Source organism: Camarhynchus parvulus, chromosome 3 (genome assembly GCF_901933205.1).
Source record: "Camarhynchus parvulus chromosome 3, STF_HiC, whole genome shotgun sequence".
NCBI classification, from domain to species: domain Eukaryota; kingdom Metazoa; phylum Chordata; class Aves; order Passeriformes; family Thraupidae; genus Camarhynchus; species Camarhynchus parvulus.
The window spans coordinates 26,594,813-26,613,819 of record NC_044573.1 but is presented as its reverse complement, the minus strand read 5'-3'; the positions used below and the strand labels follow the sequence as shown (position 1 = coordinate 26,613,819).

The following is a 19,007-nucleotide window of genomic DNA, read 5'->3' as shown; positions in this document are numbered from 1 at the left end:
TAAGTAACCACAAACTAAGTAGGATTTTACGCAAAGAAAGCTATGATCTCAAAAACTAGACCTTTTTTCCAGAGTCTTTTTGAGGCAAGGCTGGATTTTTCACAGGTTCCTGAATCAATGAAAATAGGTCATCAAATTGTGCAGATGATTTTCTCTAATGAGGGGGTGGAAGAAAAATGCTTTATTTGAATTGGAAATACCATTACACACAGCTTTACAGGAAACATGGTAAGTTAAAAAAAGAAGTACAGAAAAATTGTTTCAAAAGCAAAGATTATCTTCTGGTTTACAAGACAGTGACACTCTTGGCTGCATCTTCCTACCTCCGAGATTCTTATAATAACCTGTAATACAGAGAACAGCAGCACACAAACTAATTGTAACACTTTCATAAATCTTTAAAATCTGGGAGGTTTGCAAGGAATGGTCACATCTTGCAGCACCTCACAGCTGTTAGTGGCAGAGCCCAGGTTTTATGCCACTCTCTCAGAATGTCTTTATGTGCAACCACATTTGATTTGTGCTGTTGCTACTTTTAAGAGACATCCTCAGATTTGTGTACTCCCTGGAAGGACAGCTTTGGCCCAGTCCTCTAGACACAAGCATGTCTTTACAAGACAGACATGTAAATACTGTAAAACAAACAGAGCAAGAGCATGGCATTCATCTCCTGGATCCCCCTCCAGCAAGGAAGGCACATAAGATGGGACTATTTTGTGTATGGCTTGAATGCCAAGGTATTGAGTCAGCTTTTCCCTGCCTCCACCTCCACAGAACTCTACAGCTCATAGCCCCAGGACACCTTGGTTTTGTCACTCTGAAAACTATTCTCTGTCCTGATTTCCACGGAATGAACCTGGGCTTATAATACTTCAGATGAGCAAAAGCTGTAGCTTGTATTAGGTTCCCCTCAAAAACTTACTCTTCTGTTTGTGTTTCCAGTTTTATTTACATTTAAAATTAGACCAACAAAGGGGAAAGGTTTGCATCCAGGTTTCAAAGACTTTTTGTTACTCTCTTCACTGACAAGCTTCTTTTAAATTGCATCCCACTCAAATCTAACCTTTTTTCTGAAACCACAATTGTTTTTTCTTTCTTATTGAAAAGTACTTCTCACAGTGAATTGGCCATCAAAGCTGAATCATCATGAGAAAACAGCAAATACTGAAAGAGCCCTAATAAAATTAAGGCTCACAAAATACAGTTGCTGCTTGCCTTTACACAACCAGCTGGGACACACTGGTGTAAGTGACCAGAGGCTTTTGCCAGCAGGACCAGTGTAAATACAGGGTCTTTAATATCAGAAACTCTGGCCTTTGGCTGTATAATGGCTCAATACCATAAAGCCATCCCAGTTAGTTTGGAGCTCACTGCAAGTGGAAGGATTTTAAAATTCAAGAAGTTGAGTATTTACTCTTAATCCAGTCACTGGGAGCTGAGAGCCAAGTGGGGGTTGAGCAGGGAGAAGGAAAACAAAATGAAGATAATGGGGGAAAAACAGAAGCACCATGTACCCAGCAGCACCAGTGCAAATCCAAACCCACATTACAGCCTTCATGGAAGTCAGCAGTGGAACTGATATAGCAAACAAAAAATACACATTACAGCAGGCTGAGGGACTCTTCTCATATGGGAATGGTAAACTCTATGCAAAATTCATGCATTCCAGTCTTGTAATTCCCCTTCTCAAACTGCTCCTTGCTGTCCATAATGAGCACCCTCACTATAAAATTACTCTTCTTGTCATTCCATGGCACAGAATTACTTATGATGCAATCCTGCTGTGACAATGTCAAATCTAATTAGATCTAATGTAATCTTGGATGGAAGTTAGCAAGTGATGGTAGTATCTTTTTACTACAAGCAACTTCATATTACATGAAAAGATAAAAATAAGATATCAAAAAATTACCCACAACCCCACATAAGTTCTAAACCCACACCAGGTAACAGTGAAATACTAATGAAGAGTAATTGCTTTAAAATAATTACTTTAAAAAATAATAATAAGTGGCTAAACAGCCCCTATACTCTCATTGACTGCTCTGTTCATCTGTTAACATTATCCAGATTCATTCCACTTCTCTCTGAAGACTCCTCCAATTGACATGATTTAAAAAAAAAAAAGAAATTGTAGAATGTTCCATTTTCCCACTCACAAAACCCCCATAAAACTGGCTGGCAGTGTTTCCTAAATACATTTTAAATACCACTATTTTACAAAAAACCACTCTCTCTCCAATAGTTGTTATCTCTAGTAGTTCTGGGTGCATAAATTGGCAGTTCACACCCTCCTTTATTGCTCCCACATTGCTGCTGACCCTGAAAAGCTTAAAAAAATCTTGTAAGCTGCAGGCTGTGCAGGGCTGGAAATCAGGTGAGTGTATTTCATGCCACATTATGAACCAGGGTTGAAGTGGGCAGCTATCCCTTTATCCATCACACCCATCCTGTGGCTCTCCCAAGACTGGGCAAAGCCAAGAGCCTGAGCAGCCCCTGGGCCAGGAGGCAGTGAGTGCTTTGGCGCAGATCCTTGTAAACCTCACCTGAGCATTACTTTGAGGTTTGCCAGGGAGGTGCACCCTCTAAACTTTGTGTACTCTCCACAGGAGCCTCTTAGCAACACAAAATGCCAAGTGAACACACAGAGGACTAAATGCAAAGGAAAAGGCATCCCACAGAGCTATGGGAAGGAGGAGTACACAGCTAAGAAAATAGGGAAAATGTCTACGTCCCATAATACCAAAGGATCATTTACACAACAGAGTTCAGGCACAAGACTTCTACTTTTGTTTAGACACTGGACAGAAAATTGCTCTTTGTGCAAGCTGTGGAATGACAAAATTAGAAAACAAACTGTATGGTGGTTTTGGATGGCATTCCTGTCATGGAAGGCTTTGTGTTTCCATTGCATCTGTAGAATGCTTATTAGTAAGATAATAATAATTTTTTGTTGAAGATGACAGGTGGGCTGTGAGGCTGTTTATTTTCCTGTTACCAGCTTGTTTCTGAGAACACAAATACCTTTTGGGGAATCTTAATTTTTGCCAGACTGGCACTTCAGTTTTCTGAGCTAAACTTATCATCAGGATGTACAGAGGTCAAGATCTCAGAAAACACAGTGAAGAGGTGGGCAATAGCCATCTGCAGTAGGACATCTGTCCCAGCTGCCACTACTCAAGTGTGTTTTGAGCACTATTTCAGTTTCCCTTAAATATACAATATATAGAAGTATCGTAATATTGAATTTTTGGGACATGGATTAAGGGCAAATTTTGAGCTTAGGGTACACAATTAGTGATCTGACTTCTATTTCTAGGTTTGTACAACTTTGCCCAATTTTATCTCTTTGAAACATGGCAAAGCAATCAAAACCCACTGCTTCAAGGGTGCATTTCTTACAAGATAAGCTAGTTCAAGTATTTTTGTTTTTCCTAAAATTGTGCTTTTCTGTCCCTTTATAGGAGCACAGAGCTTTTTATTGTATACCATTTCTTGAGTTAAAATAGTATGGTAAGAACCATCAGGCCTGAGAAGTCAGGCTCCGTGAAAGACTGCTCTAATGTTTACTGCTTATAAAAAATAGCTGGGTGTATATTCATTGGGCCCTGTGCAGAGTGTGTGTGTGAGGGTGTGGATCTCTTAACAAAGTCTTTCTGTATTCAAACTGTTACCAAGTTATTGAAGTTAAATTGGTCTTGAGAGGAACAAACAAAGCAAAGTTATACTTAAAGCAGAATGAGTTTAAAAAAAGAGAGAAAAAATAATAAAGCCCAACACAGACACTGTGCTGGGGTAAAGCACTCTGTCAGCCTGCTAGAGCAGGCAGTGGGGCAGTCTTGCCAACTAACCACATTTCCTCTCAAAAATATTCATGGCTGCTTCTACTCTAACCCTAGCCAATGGAAAAAAAACCCCAAAATGCAAAATTCTGGGACCCCTGGCCACTACTGAGCAGGATGGATGGCCTGGCCAGGTGTATCTGCCCTGTGAGGCAAAAAAACCTACATGTGTACATGAAAATCTTCACCAGGACTGTCACACCCACTCATTTTGTCTACCTCAATCAAGGTTTTGTTATTAACAAAAGAAGTAAGTCACATTTTACACTTAAATATGGCATATACCAGAAGTCAGTTGTGTCAAATGTGGATCTTTGGATTCATGTATCACCACTTCACTCGTCTCCATACTGCATTTTCCCCTGAGCAGGAATGAAAGGACAGGAGGTCCATTCAAATGCTTCCCTGCATTACCATTTGACTTAAAAATATTCCCCTAGTATAGGTCAAATGGCAAATTAACTTAAATACTCATCCAAGTCCCACGCCTGCATATTTCTTATTTACTGGGACATAACTGGAAACACAGTAAAACTGTTTCCTCTTGGTTGGGCACAGCCTGGATCCCACATGAATACTGATATAGGATGGCAATGCTATGGCATTATCTTCCTGCACCATCCTATTCTGAATCACCACATATCCTCCGTCGCTCCTTTTCTTCAACTCTACCATTAAAATGTCCCAGTCAAGAAAAAGAAGAAAAGGTTATATAATAATTAGGTTTCTAGTAATCAGGGACATACGATGTCCCACAGCAAGCCGTGCCTTCAAAGTAAGTGCCAGTGCCACCAAGGTAACAAAATTGGCTTTGTACAAAGACATGCCTTTTCTTCTGACTAAAACACCCTCACTGGCAATCCTTCCTGACACAAAAACATTGTGCAGCCGAACTAAACCCTCACTTGGATTATTAAATTGTACCACTGATCAGCATTTCTGTATTACAGCTAAAATAATCCTTCCTCTAAGGCACTTAGCCAAGATAAATGGAGCAAGGGAACAGTTTTAAATCACTGTCCAGGAATGGCTGAAGCAAGCATTTAAGAGAACAACACTTATTTATTATTCATATCCACAAACCTTTCTCTACAGGCTCATCACCTTGCAAAAACTGTTTTAAGAATACAAACATATGCCACCTAACCACTGGCAAGTCATAGGCCCACATACATAATTTATTTTTGGAAGGCAAATTATATGGGCTACTGTCTCACATGTTTTAAATGATGGCCAGTCTTGCCTGCTTCATATTACATTTAACCTATACCCTCCTAAGGAAAAGGCAACTAGTTTTTGTCACAAAATGCTGTAGGGTAGCCAGCCTATATTTTGTATGTTGCTTTGTGACAGACAGACAATGAACTTTCCTAAGGAGATTATACTCAGAAATCTGAGAGTTTCTTTGACTGAGTGCTTTGAAAATAAAAACTTAATGCTCCCTGGAAGCAGACCTGTCCACACCAGATGAACTGCAAGGAGGATACCAGAAGCACTGCAGAAGCCTGGTAGAGGAGGCACACTGCCCTCCATGACAGCAGCCCTAAACTGGAAGCACACTGTCCCTATGGAGCAATAAGCTGTGTCAGCCCTGCTGTGTCGCTGCAGGAAGGACAGAGTATGTAGGAAAGAGTTCAGGCACCTGACTGGCACGCTGCCTTTCCTCCTCCACTCCCCAGCCTGGATTTACATTCTTGGCATAAGCTGCTCCTTCAATGCAATCTGTGTAGCAGCACTGAATTTGATAAGAACAGCTGAGTGTTTTGCATTTTTATGTGTCTAGAGATGTGCTGCCTGCTGGAGAGAAATCCGCATCCCTCCGGGAGGGAAGCGGGGCCTGGGGGATCTGCTGTGAAGAACCTGAAAGGTTTGGGAAGTCTCCTCCTTCTCTGCCCTGCCTATCTTTTTGCAGCTTTACCAAAATGAAACATCCAACCAAAACTACATAGTAAAAGATGTGCTACTTTATGGTCTGGTTTTGGAGAAAAAATATTTTAAATCCCTACAAGTTCAATCCTCCAGAGGAAGCTGTTGTATTTCACTGCCATGTGAAACACCTACCCTGTAAATGAAATGCACACTATTTAGGACAAGGCCTAATATATCATTATTTTTAAAATAAGCGTGTGTATCTTTAATTGGATAGCATCAGTCCCTCTAATTCTCATTTATAATGGCTTATGCATTAAGTCTTGCAGAGACATGTGAATGCTGCAATAAAGTAAAATCCTCTGCTACGCTCCTGCAGCCTGCCACTGAATGGCCCCAGAAATTCTGAGCACATTGCTTTTAATGAGTCACTATCATATTGAGTCACTCCCTCCAACAGCAAAATCCTATTGATATCTCAATATTTTGATGCTGAAAATATTAACAAAGGAAAAAGTCTCATTGTGATTACATCAGAGACTGTTTCTAGTTACTTGCTGCGCAGTTCTCAGAGAGTTCAGAAGGTCAGTCACAAGTTTCACTCTTGCAATCTTGCTTTCATCCCCAGCTGCTAACGCTGCAAGTTTATATGGCTGCTTCATCACATTGTTTAAAAAAATAATCTTACTTAGCAAAGTTTAAAAAAACCTTTGAAGGTTGAAGAAATCAACGAAGATGTTGGTCCTGTGAGTTTCTGTGTAAGTTGCAAGCATGTGTACAATCTCACTGATAACCCTCCAGTCCTCAGAGGTTCCTAGCATCTCTGAATTTCAGGAGACCAATTTCTTTAGGCAGAAAAGTTTATCTTAAATTCAGGAATTACCTCATAAACCTAAAAAAACCCCCAAACAAAACCCAAATCCACAGCAGTAAAGACAGGACTTTCTGGGCAGATGGGGGACAGGAAGACACTTCATGGGAAGGGATATCTGGCTCACTCGCATGCACAGAAGATGGTCATCACAGTACACAGGCAGGGAGATGGCATGAAGTGCCATGGAGCTCCCAGGACAAATCAGGCAGGTGGAGACTAGAGGGATCTAGTCTCCATTTTTTTCCCCTCAAGAGTGAAGTTTGGGGAACAGAGGACAAGCCTCTTGCCTGATCCAAGGTCCTCCCCTCCCCTTCATTTCGTCACTAAAAGGCGCAGGGAGATAACCAATAAAGGCTGTTTGCTTTTAATTAAGCAAGAGGCTGCAACTCCATTTCAGAGCAGCAGGTACTCTGGATGCCTTGGCAGTTTTTGGTTATTGTAGAGCACAAAGCACTTGCCAGCTAACTTATAGCAGCATCCTGAGCCAAACCAACCGTGAAACAGTCCTTGACTAAGGTCCATACGGCGTGCCCTGGGACATGCGCTCTAAAACACCGGAACAGGACTCCTGCATACCCTTCAGTTTGTTAAACCCCAAGAAGCTGACATTTGTGGCTCCAAGTTGCCTCATCTTCTGCCAGTAAAACTGAATTCCTCACTTGGCAGGATGAGAAAATACAGCAGGAATACAGTTTCACCCAAACTGAAATTTTTGAGGTGGATTAAGTGAGCCACTAAATAGCTGTTTTGGTAACAGGCTGAATTTTCTTTTGGTCCTTGCCTACCAGATCCCCACAAGACATTTGGAAGAACTGCTTGTTTTGTTCAAGAAGATAAAAACACCTCTGGAAAGGAAAAGCCAGTGGAGCATACCTGTCATCACAGTAGGTGAATTTCATGTCCATGCTGTGGCGACTCAGGAAGGTCTTGCTGTCCAGGGGGATATCGATGTTTGAAGGGTGCTGAATAGGCTCACACATTATTATAAGGCAGGTGAGAAGAGGCTCCTTATACCCACACAGAGTGTGAGGAGGGCAAGTGTTATACACTTTAACTTGTCCAGTGCAGTGCAAAACCTGAAATAACACGAAACAAATTTAGGATGTATTTTCTCTCCACATCAAAATGTCTAATAAAATCAAGTCCACTTCATTTGTCTCAAACATTGTACCTTCCATGTGGCAGACTTGAGGTTAACAGTTCTGCCTCTGTTGGTAACAGTGCATTTCATCCTCATGAAGAAGTCACGCTCAGTTGACATCTCTTTGCTTTTCTTTCCAAAGCCTGGCCCTGTATAAGGAAAAGGCAAATTAATTTTCTCATTTTCCTTCTTGATTTCTTCTACTTATAAGCATGAAGGATTCAACAGAAATAACAGACTTATTCTCAGATCATTTATCTGCAGAGACCATCAAACATGCTTGGACCATTGCAGAGCAATTTGTAGAGCTCAGACCTAAAACTTTAAGTGGAACTGAAATAGAACTTTGTGCATTTTAAACCTATGTTTTAGCTTGCTGCATGTGAATTTTTCCACAGCATTACAACTGAAAACATGATACCTGTCTAAACTTGATGAAAGGAAAATACTAAACAGTTTCTTGGTACTATCATATTTAAGCAGTATTTGGCAAAACACAATGAATCTGTAAAGCTCTGAACAGCAGTTAATGATTACTATAGGAATGAAAATTCCTTTTACCATGATGAACAGATCTCTTTTGCTAGCCATTTACTTCATTTGCTTATTTCAAAAACAAACAAGGACTTTTGTATTTTCATTATTACCATTTTTCAGACTCAGATTCTCTCGAATTTCCTCATGGTCACATGGATGAGTGAAGTCAAAAATGCTGTGTCCAGTGAGTTCCACCTGTGTGCAAGTAAGAGCTAAATAGCAAATCAAAGCAACTGAAAGTATTTATCTGTTTTTAAATACAGTTGAAATGAAATTGGTCACTAGAACTAAGTGCATCGACAGGATGCTCACAGACACAAATCCCATGACCCTCCCTTTGTTTATCCTCTGCATAACTCCTCATTTTCTCCCCAGAATGATTCTCTTATCTATGAATTTGCAGAATGCAGTTAACAGTCAATACCTCTTGTTATTTTCAACACAGGACAAAACTCCCAATCCACAAAGCAGAAAAGGGGGGACCCAAAAGAGCAGCTCTATCCCCTTTGTCCCATAGTCTAAGGCACAAGTAAAATAAATGCCTTCTCATCTCCCTAGTAAGATGTAGGAAGGCAACTTTGCAGTCACCAAAGACACTACAACTAGATTGAAGGGAGAGGGAACGTGCAACCCGTGTAGTCTGCTGTGCAGGGTACCTGCCTGAGAAATAAGACATTTTATTTCCAGTCTTTCTTGCAGCAGTACACAGCTAGGTTTGCTGCATTTAGACATAAGAGTTCTTTCTATGAACTGTATTAGAAAGAGAGGAAAGTGTAAGGGAACAAGTTACCTGGGTAAGACCCATATATTTGTTGACATTCTCAGACAAAAAGATCATATCTCCATCCTGTGTCACCACGGCAATAAATCCCTCCAAAGCTTTCAGGTACAAGTTGTCCATCTGCTGGTCTGCCTCTAGTTCATTCTCATTGTCAGCACATACTGAGAAAAAAAAAGAAAAAAAAAAGCATTTAAAGCCTTCAGCACCCCAGCCAGTGTTTTTCAATGCAAGTACATCAGGTTACAAGGCAACAAAATGTTTTTCTGCTGTTAAAATTTCCTTTCAACAAATCTCTTCTGATGGGGCCTTCAGAACAGCGTATGAAAAGGATGCCCTTATCACTAGAAAGGCAGGAGATACTTTTCTAAATGTTTTGGCAAATGTAAGACCCTCTCTTCACCTTTAGCATGTTTCTGCAAGATGTGTTTTCAGTCACTAACACCTGCAGATGCAGATGGCTGAAGTGCATCTTCTTTGTTGCCACTTGCAACATTTGTACCCCCTAACAGGTACAAGGTAGAGGGCAAGCCCTACAGAAGGTACATAAATCTGTGCATCCCTAACAAACACCTAACAGGACTCTTCCATCAGGTCAGGCTTTCTAAAAAGTTGGAATACAGCTCCTATAAAGCATGCCTAAATATACCTCTTCACTCAGTACAGACACATCTGTTAACACTACTTTGGATACAAAAAGTAGAAAACTGTTCCCTTGAAGTCATTCTGGGTGAATCTCTTTGTCATCCCATAAATAGCTCTTTGCCATCCCATAAATCTCAGTATTCCTTGGAAAACCACAGATCCATCTCACTGATACCTGCTTTTTCATCTGCAGACCTCAGGACTTCCTATGCCTCACTCCACCAAAGTCTGACAAGCTTCATCACCCACCCATACTTCCCCTGTCCTGCAAGGAGAGCCTCAGACTCTGCTTACGTCCTAGATGTTTGCCTGTGCAGATTCATGAACCCCGTGCACCTTACTAAATTCTGGGAAAGACATGGCACTGTTCAGCTGAAACCTAAGGCTGTGCTAGAATATTTGTTACAGCTATTTTTCTTTTGGTTATTCATCTTCCTGGTACTTTCTGGCTGCAGTGTAGTGACAATCAATGGCACCGTGATGCCCTTGTCGTGTGTGCTCCACACGGTCCATCCAGCGCCATGGGAAGCAGCACGTGGCAGAACTGCTCCTCCTGATGCCAGTCACAAATGCCCATTTTCCCTTCTATGCTTTTAAGCATGTCTCAGTGCCATGAATAAGAAGCTGTCAGGGAATGACATGCAGACAAGCTAGTATCGAAAAATTTCTGAGCAGGAGCTGGCCCATTAATTTCTTGATATGTTTTATGTGAAACTTCTGGAATCATGTTTTACAAAACCACTTACAGATATTGTATCTGGTCTGTGTACCTCAGACATGCTGTGGTAAGCTTATCTTTACAGTTTTGTCAGTTAGCCTGCACATTTGTGATCAGACATTGCAAATGGCATCGTAAGGTTCTGATTTTGAAGGGAAAAAGCAAGTAAAAGAAGAAAAAAACCCCACCTTATTGTCTCAGAATAAGGAATAACCAACTCCAAGAATTAGGGCCATGAGTAAGTCCCCTCTAGATCAAAGGTGCCCTAGAACCCATGGCAGCAAGGATGATCAGAGAAAAGCTGAAGTGATTCTGCTCTCTGTGCTCCTTCCTGGAGGCACAAGAGTGCTCCAGGCTGAGCCCACCACCAATTTTGCCATCCAGAGGCACCAACCATAATTGCATCAGCCTTACTTGCAAGAATAGTGGGACACAAATTAATTCCTTGGAGAAGTTGCTCTCCTTTGATGGTTCAATGTTGCAATTTCAGCTTACAGTTTGTTCTGTAGTACACATAACGTTAGCACTTGAGAAAAGTCAGTAATTTTTGTTCTTTTCCTCAATGAAACAGCACATTGATCATATTCCTTCATGTTTCTTGTTGAAGTACTCATTTTGCAAGAAGTCTAGAAGCAGGACTAGGGCGTTGCTTTGTAAAACGTTACATGGTTTGAGTTTGTTGCTTTTTTGAATAGGGAAGAGGCTGAGCCAAACAAATGCAGTTTTTACTTTGAAGCACTAATGAGTGATGATTAAAGGATAAGTTTGATCTGTACAGCTCCTGGAACTGCAGCTGGTAGTGCCTGAGGATGGACTGCAAGCGAACCAAGAGGGATGAGCAGTTGTAATGCAGAGCCCAGCAAGCACTGTTTGGAACAGGTAAGTGGTGACAAAAACGACGCTGGCTACTGCTGCTGCTGCATCCTCCTGTTCCTCAACATCCCTCCCTGGCTGTGGGGGTACCAGTTGTGGGTTTCTCTGGGTCTGAATGCACTTGAGACAGTAGTTCATGTTCGGACACAAGTGTTTATTATTTCTTATCAGTAAAACAATCATTACTGTGAGTTGGGCAGCTTTTCATTAGAAGGCACAAAATGGCTAACAATCTCCTGTTACAAGGTCTTTTAAGACTAAACTATCCAATTAAGAACTGACATCTAGATTATTTTCCCTTTTAACCCAATAACTGTTCCCCAAAACCCCTCAACGTGGACTTTTCTGCCCAATTACAAAATGCCACCCAAACCCATGAAGAAGAAGGAAGAAGAAGCACGAGGAAGAAGCCCAGGATGACACCCTATGCCCTCCATCTTGCTTCCATCCACAACATACTGAAAATTCCAAAACCTACATTTCTCACCAAGTGATACACCTACACTACTCTCTATAATCTATTTCACACTTTTGTGGATTCTAGTCTATGTTGAAGTCTAGGAAACTTTCTCCATGAATGAGGGTCAAAGTCAGTGCTCCCTTGGGGGTCAGGGCACCCCAGAGCAGACAGAGAAATACTCCTGGTGCCCTGGGTTTCCACACCTGGCAGCAGCCCACCATGCATTGTGCGCACAAGAGAAGAAATGGACTCAGCCCCAGAGCTATGGAGAGCACTTGGTTTATCACCCTTTGACTGGCAGCAGGGAAGAGAGGACAATCTCTGGGGATGGCCAGCACAGGCTGGGGATTTTCATTTCAGGTCTTTGCACTGCAATTCAGGCTACACATGCAGGGGCCAGTTCCTTCTCAGTACAAAGCAAATGACTTCAGGAAATTGCATCAGGACTAGCATTTAAAATACAGAAAATATACAATAATATATCTGAATAGTACGCACTTTGACCAAAATGACATTTAGGAAAGGAAAAAGAAAAAAAAAAGAGGTAAGTGACCATCTGCTCCCAAGCTTGTTTCTGCTGCGTAAAGAATGTCAAGGGTCTTTTTTTACTTTTCCGGAAGCAAACAAATGGTTTATTCAGCAGGGATCATGGCTATAGCCCAAGACAATCAGCCAAGTGTGGGTTCAGAGAAAAAATGACTTTTCAGCTCTAACCCCAGACCCTCCTTTCCATTTTTTTTTCCCAGCTCATTAAGTTTGCATTAACAAAACATGACCATTCAAAGGCAGGAAGGCTATTCAAAGCATTTGTATTCTTAAATGCCTCCAACAGTGAAAGACAAACACTTTACTTGTATTATCAGATGATTAAGTTTGCTTTTCTCTGTATATAAATTATATTACTTATACAAACGCACACAGAGGACATGGATCACTCACATCAGGGCTGCAGGTTCAAACCCTTGAGGTCCAAGCTGAGCACAGCACTTAAAGATATAGTCAGCTTTAAAGCATGTGGTTACAGGGGTTTGTGGGATCAGAGTACACTGTTTTCATCGAAATTATCTTTGTCCAGCTGGAGGCATCTGTGATGTGGACAGAGAGGAGGGAGGGAAGATTGTTTGTGCTGCTGTGCACCCCATCTAACCTGACCCAAAAGCAGGACCAAGGTGTTTTGCAGACACGCTCCGGCCTCCCTGGTAACTCAATAAACCCCACTGCACCCCCTCTCCTTTCTCCTCAGCAGTGTGGTTGCAGCAGGAAAGGGGAGCTGGCAGATATAGGTTTCTGGTAGTACTTAATAGGGCATGCTCACGTTTCAAAGGTGAGGAACCTGCAGGCGCTATCAGGCACAGAAAGGTGGGGGCCAAGTACCTCCAGAGCCACTCTGCTGCTGTTGCCCATCTATCCTTTGCCTGTCCCCACAGCAGCCTACCCAGTGCAGCTCCAGCACTGGGGAACACACCAATGCTCATGTCTCAGACTGTTTCCAGGTCCTTTGCAAACACAGCCCCAGAAGGTGTCATCTGTGGTCACCCACTGAAGCAGATCAGCTACCTGAGGATCCCAAGTCTGCAGCAAAGAAATAGGCTGGGCTGCACTGTGATGCCCTGGTATGCCCTGTATCAGGTAACTTGGTATAATTATAGTAATATAAATAATAAATAGAAGTCCCTCCTATGGCTGCAGTGTCAGCATTAGAGCACCTTCCCTTTCTGCTGTGGAAAACACTAGCTACTAATACACAGAGGATACACACACTTTAGGAGAGTGATACATCAGAAGCAGTTCAGTTATTGCAGTTCAGTCAGCAAAAAGCTGATTTGTTTCAGAAAGAATCTATTTGGCAGATGTAAAACAAATAATGGCATGGCTACTGCAAGCTCCTCCCTGAAATCCCTACTGTTTTTCACTTTGCTTCAAATTGTCTTCATTAATTTACCTTGGTGCTGAACTGGAGCATTAGTGTAAGAAAATTCAACTTCAGCTGGAAAATATTTGAGAAAGCTGGGACCAAAGGGAAGTGGGAAGTTAGCATGAGGAGGTGAGAGCAGAAAATGAGAGCAGTACTTCAGCCTTGGGTTTCCAGTAGGTCTGAGGTCACTTTATCCAGAGAGCAGCACCTCATGTAGACTTGCCATGTTTTTGCAGGTCTGTGGGAAGGGTAACAGTGGGACTCAGTTTATAATGATTTTTAGGAGGTGGGGTTTTTTTTGTTTGATTGGTTTTTTTTGTTAGCATTGCATTTCAAAATAGTTGCAAGCTAAATTTTGAAATAAGGATGTGTTTCTGGTTTTTTCCCTACAACATTTTCTACCTCCCCTCAACTATGGGGAGTACCTCAGTTCAGACACCAAGACAGTATAGCAGGGAGACCGGGCTGCAAATATGCCAGTTTAAATTAACAGCACATTCAGCAGAATGAAGTGCTGTAATATTGTTGTTCATATTATAGCTACTTCATGGAGCCCAGCCAAGGTTGTGTTCATGTAACTCTGGAAAGCCTATACAGGAGGGGAATCCCTGTCTAGGGAGACTGGGAGGTGTTGAAACATGTCAAAAAGCCTTGTAAAACTGCTGCTGTGGCCTTCCTGGGATGACTGTCAAAGCTACAGGGGAACTACGAACAGAGCAACGGTGTCCCATGTCCCAACATTTGATGGGTCATCCACTGCTCACTTTGCCCCAAGACAGTACTTCTTGAATGTTAATACAGTATTTTTCAGTCCACGTCTCAGTCTATATTAAATTTGGGTATTTATTTTGACAAATTTTCTAACTGCCAAATAGAATTTATTCATTGACAAGAAACTTTGAACTGTAATGGCAAATGCTTATTGCAGTGTTTATGATAACCTTTTATGCTAAAAATAACTTTTGTAAACAAGCTTTGATTAATTCTCACTGCCAGGATGTGCACTGTTCCCAAGTTTAAGAACACTTTTTCCGTAGATGCTTGCTCATTTCCTTTAGTCCAACCTCTTGGAACGAGTCTGAAGGCTCAAAAATCAGGCTTCTCCTTAAAAGAAATAACTGTGCAGGTATAAACAACCTCCTAGCAAACAGCCTATAATTCCTCTCAACACCTTTGATCTGACTCAAAGGGGTCTTTCTGGTCAGTTCAGAGGTAGACAATGATAAAATGTGTTTCTACTGGAGGTCACATCATCACCTGCACAGAATTTTCCTGGCTTTGTCTCATCCTGGTTCCTATAAGTACCAGTAAGTTGCTTACATATGGTGCATAACTGGTACCAGGCTGCAGCGGCCACTCCAGAGGAGGGCTGCAAAACCTGCCTGACACCAGCAGGCAAAATTTAGGGAAGATCTAACAGCAGCTTCATCCTGCATCAGAGAGAGCAGCTTTGAGACTGACTTGTCTCTTCCTAGTTTCTTGTTTTCCATCAAAGGAAAGAGATTTCCCCCCCACTTTTTTTCTGTCTTGACAGGGCAGTACATCCTGTTCAAGGGGATATTTTCAATGTGTTCAATAAAAGCTTTCAATTTAGATACATCAAGAAAAAGCTACCCTTAAACTTGAAGCTTCCTGAAGGGCTCTTATCTCCAAGTGCACAAGCAATCTTGGATAAAGAAAACACTTATGTTAGTGTTGTTTTGATTGCTGAGTTTGTATCTAGCCAGATAATTCAGATGCTGCTCCCAGGAACTTGCTTGGAGTCCTGCAGCCATCGGTGCTGAATGTTGGGAATACAGCACCCCATCAGACCAGGCTTTGAGTCCCATGGGATCTTTGGGTGGACCTTCCCTGAAAGGGGACATCACTTCAAGCAGCTGAAGCACTCAGCACCCGACCCACTCTCATTCCTAGCAGCATAGTTGGCATAAAACTATTTTCCCAATGTAATAAAAGCAATTGAGTAGACATGCTATTTTTAAAGCACTGTTTTATGCCACAATGGTCTGACATTAGATGCAGCTTGTCCAGACATTCAAAAACAATGCCCACATCAGTTCTCCCTACAGTCTGTCCTCTCCCTTAAAAGCCTAGAGAAAAGCTATTTTTTCCCCTTCTGCTCCCTGCTGGCTTTCCGGCTCTGTTGTCTCCCTCCCTTGAAACCTTCACACTGGCTTCCTTGTGGCCTCCCTTCTCCCAAACAACTTCCTGTCTGTATCCCTGTTCCCTCCCCATTTCTGCTGCTGTCTGCCTGGACAAGAACAACTCCCAGCCAGTTTCCTTTGTGGATTTCTGCACAGAAAAGACACTGGGGTGATCACACGATTGGGATGGGATTAAGGCAAGCTAATAAAATTGTGTTTGCCTGATTAGCCTAATTAAAAAGTCTGTCTTCCTGGCACAGAGAAATTCACTGCACTAAAGAGTTTTGGTTCCTGTAACACCTTTAGCATCGGCATGGTTCAAATAAACACTTAAAAATTATTGGCAGTGTGCATACAGTCTTCCTAAAATGGACTCTCCTCCTCATATTCAGACAAAAAGAGAATATCTGAGGCAGCCTTAGCAATCACAATGTTAGCTGTTAACCAAGGCAGCCGTTCTTCAACAAAAGCCATTTATTCTCTTTTGCCATCTATTAGCTCCCCAAAAAGCATTAGCCTTTCTTACTATCTATACTAGAAAATAATATGGGAAAAGTACTGCTAACAGTTTTCCTGACCACACTGAAGGACATAAGATCCCAAATCCAAAAGCTCCACTACTGATAGGCATCAGAATGCCTATTTTCAGCAGCAACTTTATGGGATCAAAACCTTTACTTGAGATGAACAAAGATCAGTTCTAAATTTATCCCAAACATTTGAATGTGACGATGGTAAAAATGTATTATGCCAGCAGAATTAGGAGACATCTTGAAAAATATTTAAGATGATAATAATTAAATATTTCTGCTAAGCATTCCAATTATACCCTGTACTGTTCTGTGCACAACATGGAAACAGTATTATAAAGCCATTGTTTCAGTTTGCTTCCTGTGATACTAATCTCAATCAGGCCGTCAGACGAACAGCCTGCATTTCTAAATGTTAAAGGCTTCCTCTCCAACATTCCCACACAGAATTGCCTACTGTGAAAATCAAAGGGAAACGTGTTACTAAGTAAAGCAGCAACTTTTATAAAGCCAAACCTGGTATTTTTTACCCTTTTGAACTCTGAGATATACAACCAGCTATTTCCTATTATGATAGGATACAAGGGCCCTACAAGGCCTGCAGGAGACGTGCACTCTGCAATCCAGAAGTTGGGATTTTTCGAGGCACGTAGTGGGAGAGCTCTCAATGAGGGCTCAGATTCAGGGACTCTGCCATTCACCTGCTGAAAGAATGTGGGCATAGATTTCCCTAGGTCTTGGCTTCCCAACAGATAAATGATCATTATGCAGACACAGCTAATAAACCAGCCTGAGTTACACAAGTGAAAAGCCCTATTCCAACTCAGGGAATAATAGGAAAGGGCATGAGACACCCAATGCCAGCGGAGTGAGACTGGCAAGCTGCCTATGGCCATCTCCAAAATCCCACCTGGAGCATCAGTTTGCAGAGGGATGAGGGTACAGTCCTGGGAAAGGCCTTGTTCTCTCTGCTTCAGGCAAAATTGCCTTAAAACAGAGAGATGTGTTTGAGAATCGTGCCCACAAACAGTAACACAAAATGAAATATGGTGTGCTAGTAGGTTTTGATAGATTAAATTAGAAACAAGACAAATGGTAATCAAACAGTAGTTTTATCTCTATCCTATTTTGAAGCTTTTTTTCAAGCCGCAGCAAATGTTATTTCAATGTCCAAATGACTGACAGAACAAATACACTCACTTAACTCCAGTTTACAGTAGGTGTCCAGCCCAAATAACCCAAACCATTTCAATAAAGACAACACAAAGCAAAGAGGGGTTTGCAGGCTGGGGTGGGCATTTGCTTCTATGCACTTCCACCTCCCCATTTCCCAGTTCATCCATCAAGAGATGACACAGTGTTCCTCATGCTCCCTGTCAGTCAAATCAGACTCTCAAATGCAGGTTTGTGGTCAAATTCCAGGCTGCTAAACATGCACATGAAACATTCGCTGCTGCTTTGCTTGGGGCTCAGAAAGGGTCCAAAGCAGAAGCAAGAACAGAACGAGCACAAACATCACCCAAGCCCATTTTCCATCTTGCTTCACACTCATCAAAACAGGATAGGCAGCAAAGCTCTTAATCTGTGAGCCTCCAGCTGCACCAAAAACCAGCCACTCTGAATTAAACTGGATGGCCTTCTAGTGAAAGCCAATGTCCTGACATTATTCAGAGGTCTACAAAGATAGGAAATTTAATTTATATGTTAGCTATACTCAGAACAGGAGATGAGCAGCAGACAAGGTTTTCTGACTTGAGTTCTTTAATTATAATGTATTTTCATTATCAGAAAAGAATACCCAAAATTTCCAGAAAATCCATCCTTTTAAAGTCCCTTAAGTTTAACTCCTCAGAATAGAAGCATCTAAGATTTTGAAAGCCTTACCTAGCCCTCTGGTGCCTAAAGATGCAGCCATGGACAAATCTGCATTTGACTAACAACACAAATTTTAATGAGAGGATTTACTCCAAGTTAATATTTGGACAGAGGAAGTGAGTTCATCAGATTTAAGGCTAAGCAAATAACTAAATAAGCAAATATAGAGAAAGTATGAATAATTAAAGCACAGCCTGTCGCTACTGTAACATTTTATTTCCAGATTCTTTTCTGCCGCTGGGTACTGGTGGAACTTCAAGAAAATGTAAATTTTCTACATGAATCACTGTCACAGAAATATGTCTCAGAAATATAATATCTTTGTGTGTATGTATGAATATTATACACATATACTGAATTGTCATCACTACCAAATAATGAGTCTAAGCCTTAACGCTATAGAATCATCAAAATAAATGTATTAGTGAGTAGATTTTTTTTTTCTTACTGAGAAATGTAAATTCATTTGAAAAGTTCACTTTAATCTTAGCAGTTTAGCAAATGTATTCTTCCAATGATGACTGCATCTGACTATTTCATGTCAATTTTTACAGGCACGCACATTACTTATATTATCGGTTACGGCCTCTCAGAAGTTTACTTTTCTTATGGTGTGTCAGTCTCCAGTTCATGCCACATAAATATTTGAAAAGCTGAGGCTGTGTTTTTATGAGAAAGTTACTAACAAATCGGCTTTGTTTAAGAACATTTACCTATTTACGCAACTTCTTCAAGTATTAGTTACATGACAAAATCAGAGATGATTTCCTAACACTGTTCAGCACATAAATTTTTATTCTCACAGG

The 19,007-nt window shown here is 41.3% G+C and overlaps 1 protein-coding gene across 3 annotated transcripts in view; it reads right to left on the bottom strand.

Moving 5' to 3' along the window:
- The window catches only part of EPAS1 (endothelial PAS domain protein 1), a 77,440-nt gene that overhangs the window by 15,325 nt on the left and 43,108 nt on the right, over positions 1-19,007 (bottom strand). For all 3 annotated transcript variants that reach the window (XM_030944506.1, XM_030944507.1, XM_030944505.1), the window contains exons 3-6: positions 9,054-9,205; positions 8,374-8,458; positions 7,757-7,875; positions 7,459-7,661 (exon numbers count right to left, since the gene is read on the bottom strand). In XM_030944506.1, coding sequence (XP_030800366.1) covers positions 7,459-7,661; positions 7,757-7,875; positions 8,374-8,458; positions 9,054-9,205 — 559 coding nt within the window. The remainder of the gene's footprint in view (positions 1-7,458; positions 7,662-7,756; positions 7,876-8,373; positions 8,459-9,053; positions 9,206-19,007) is intronic.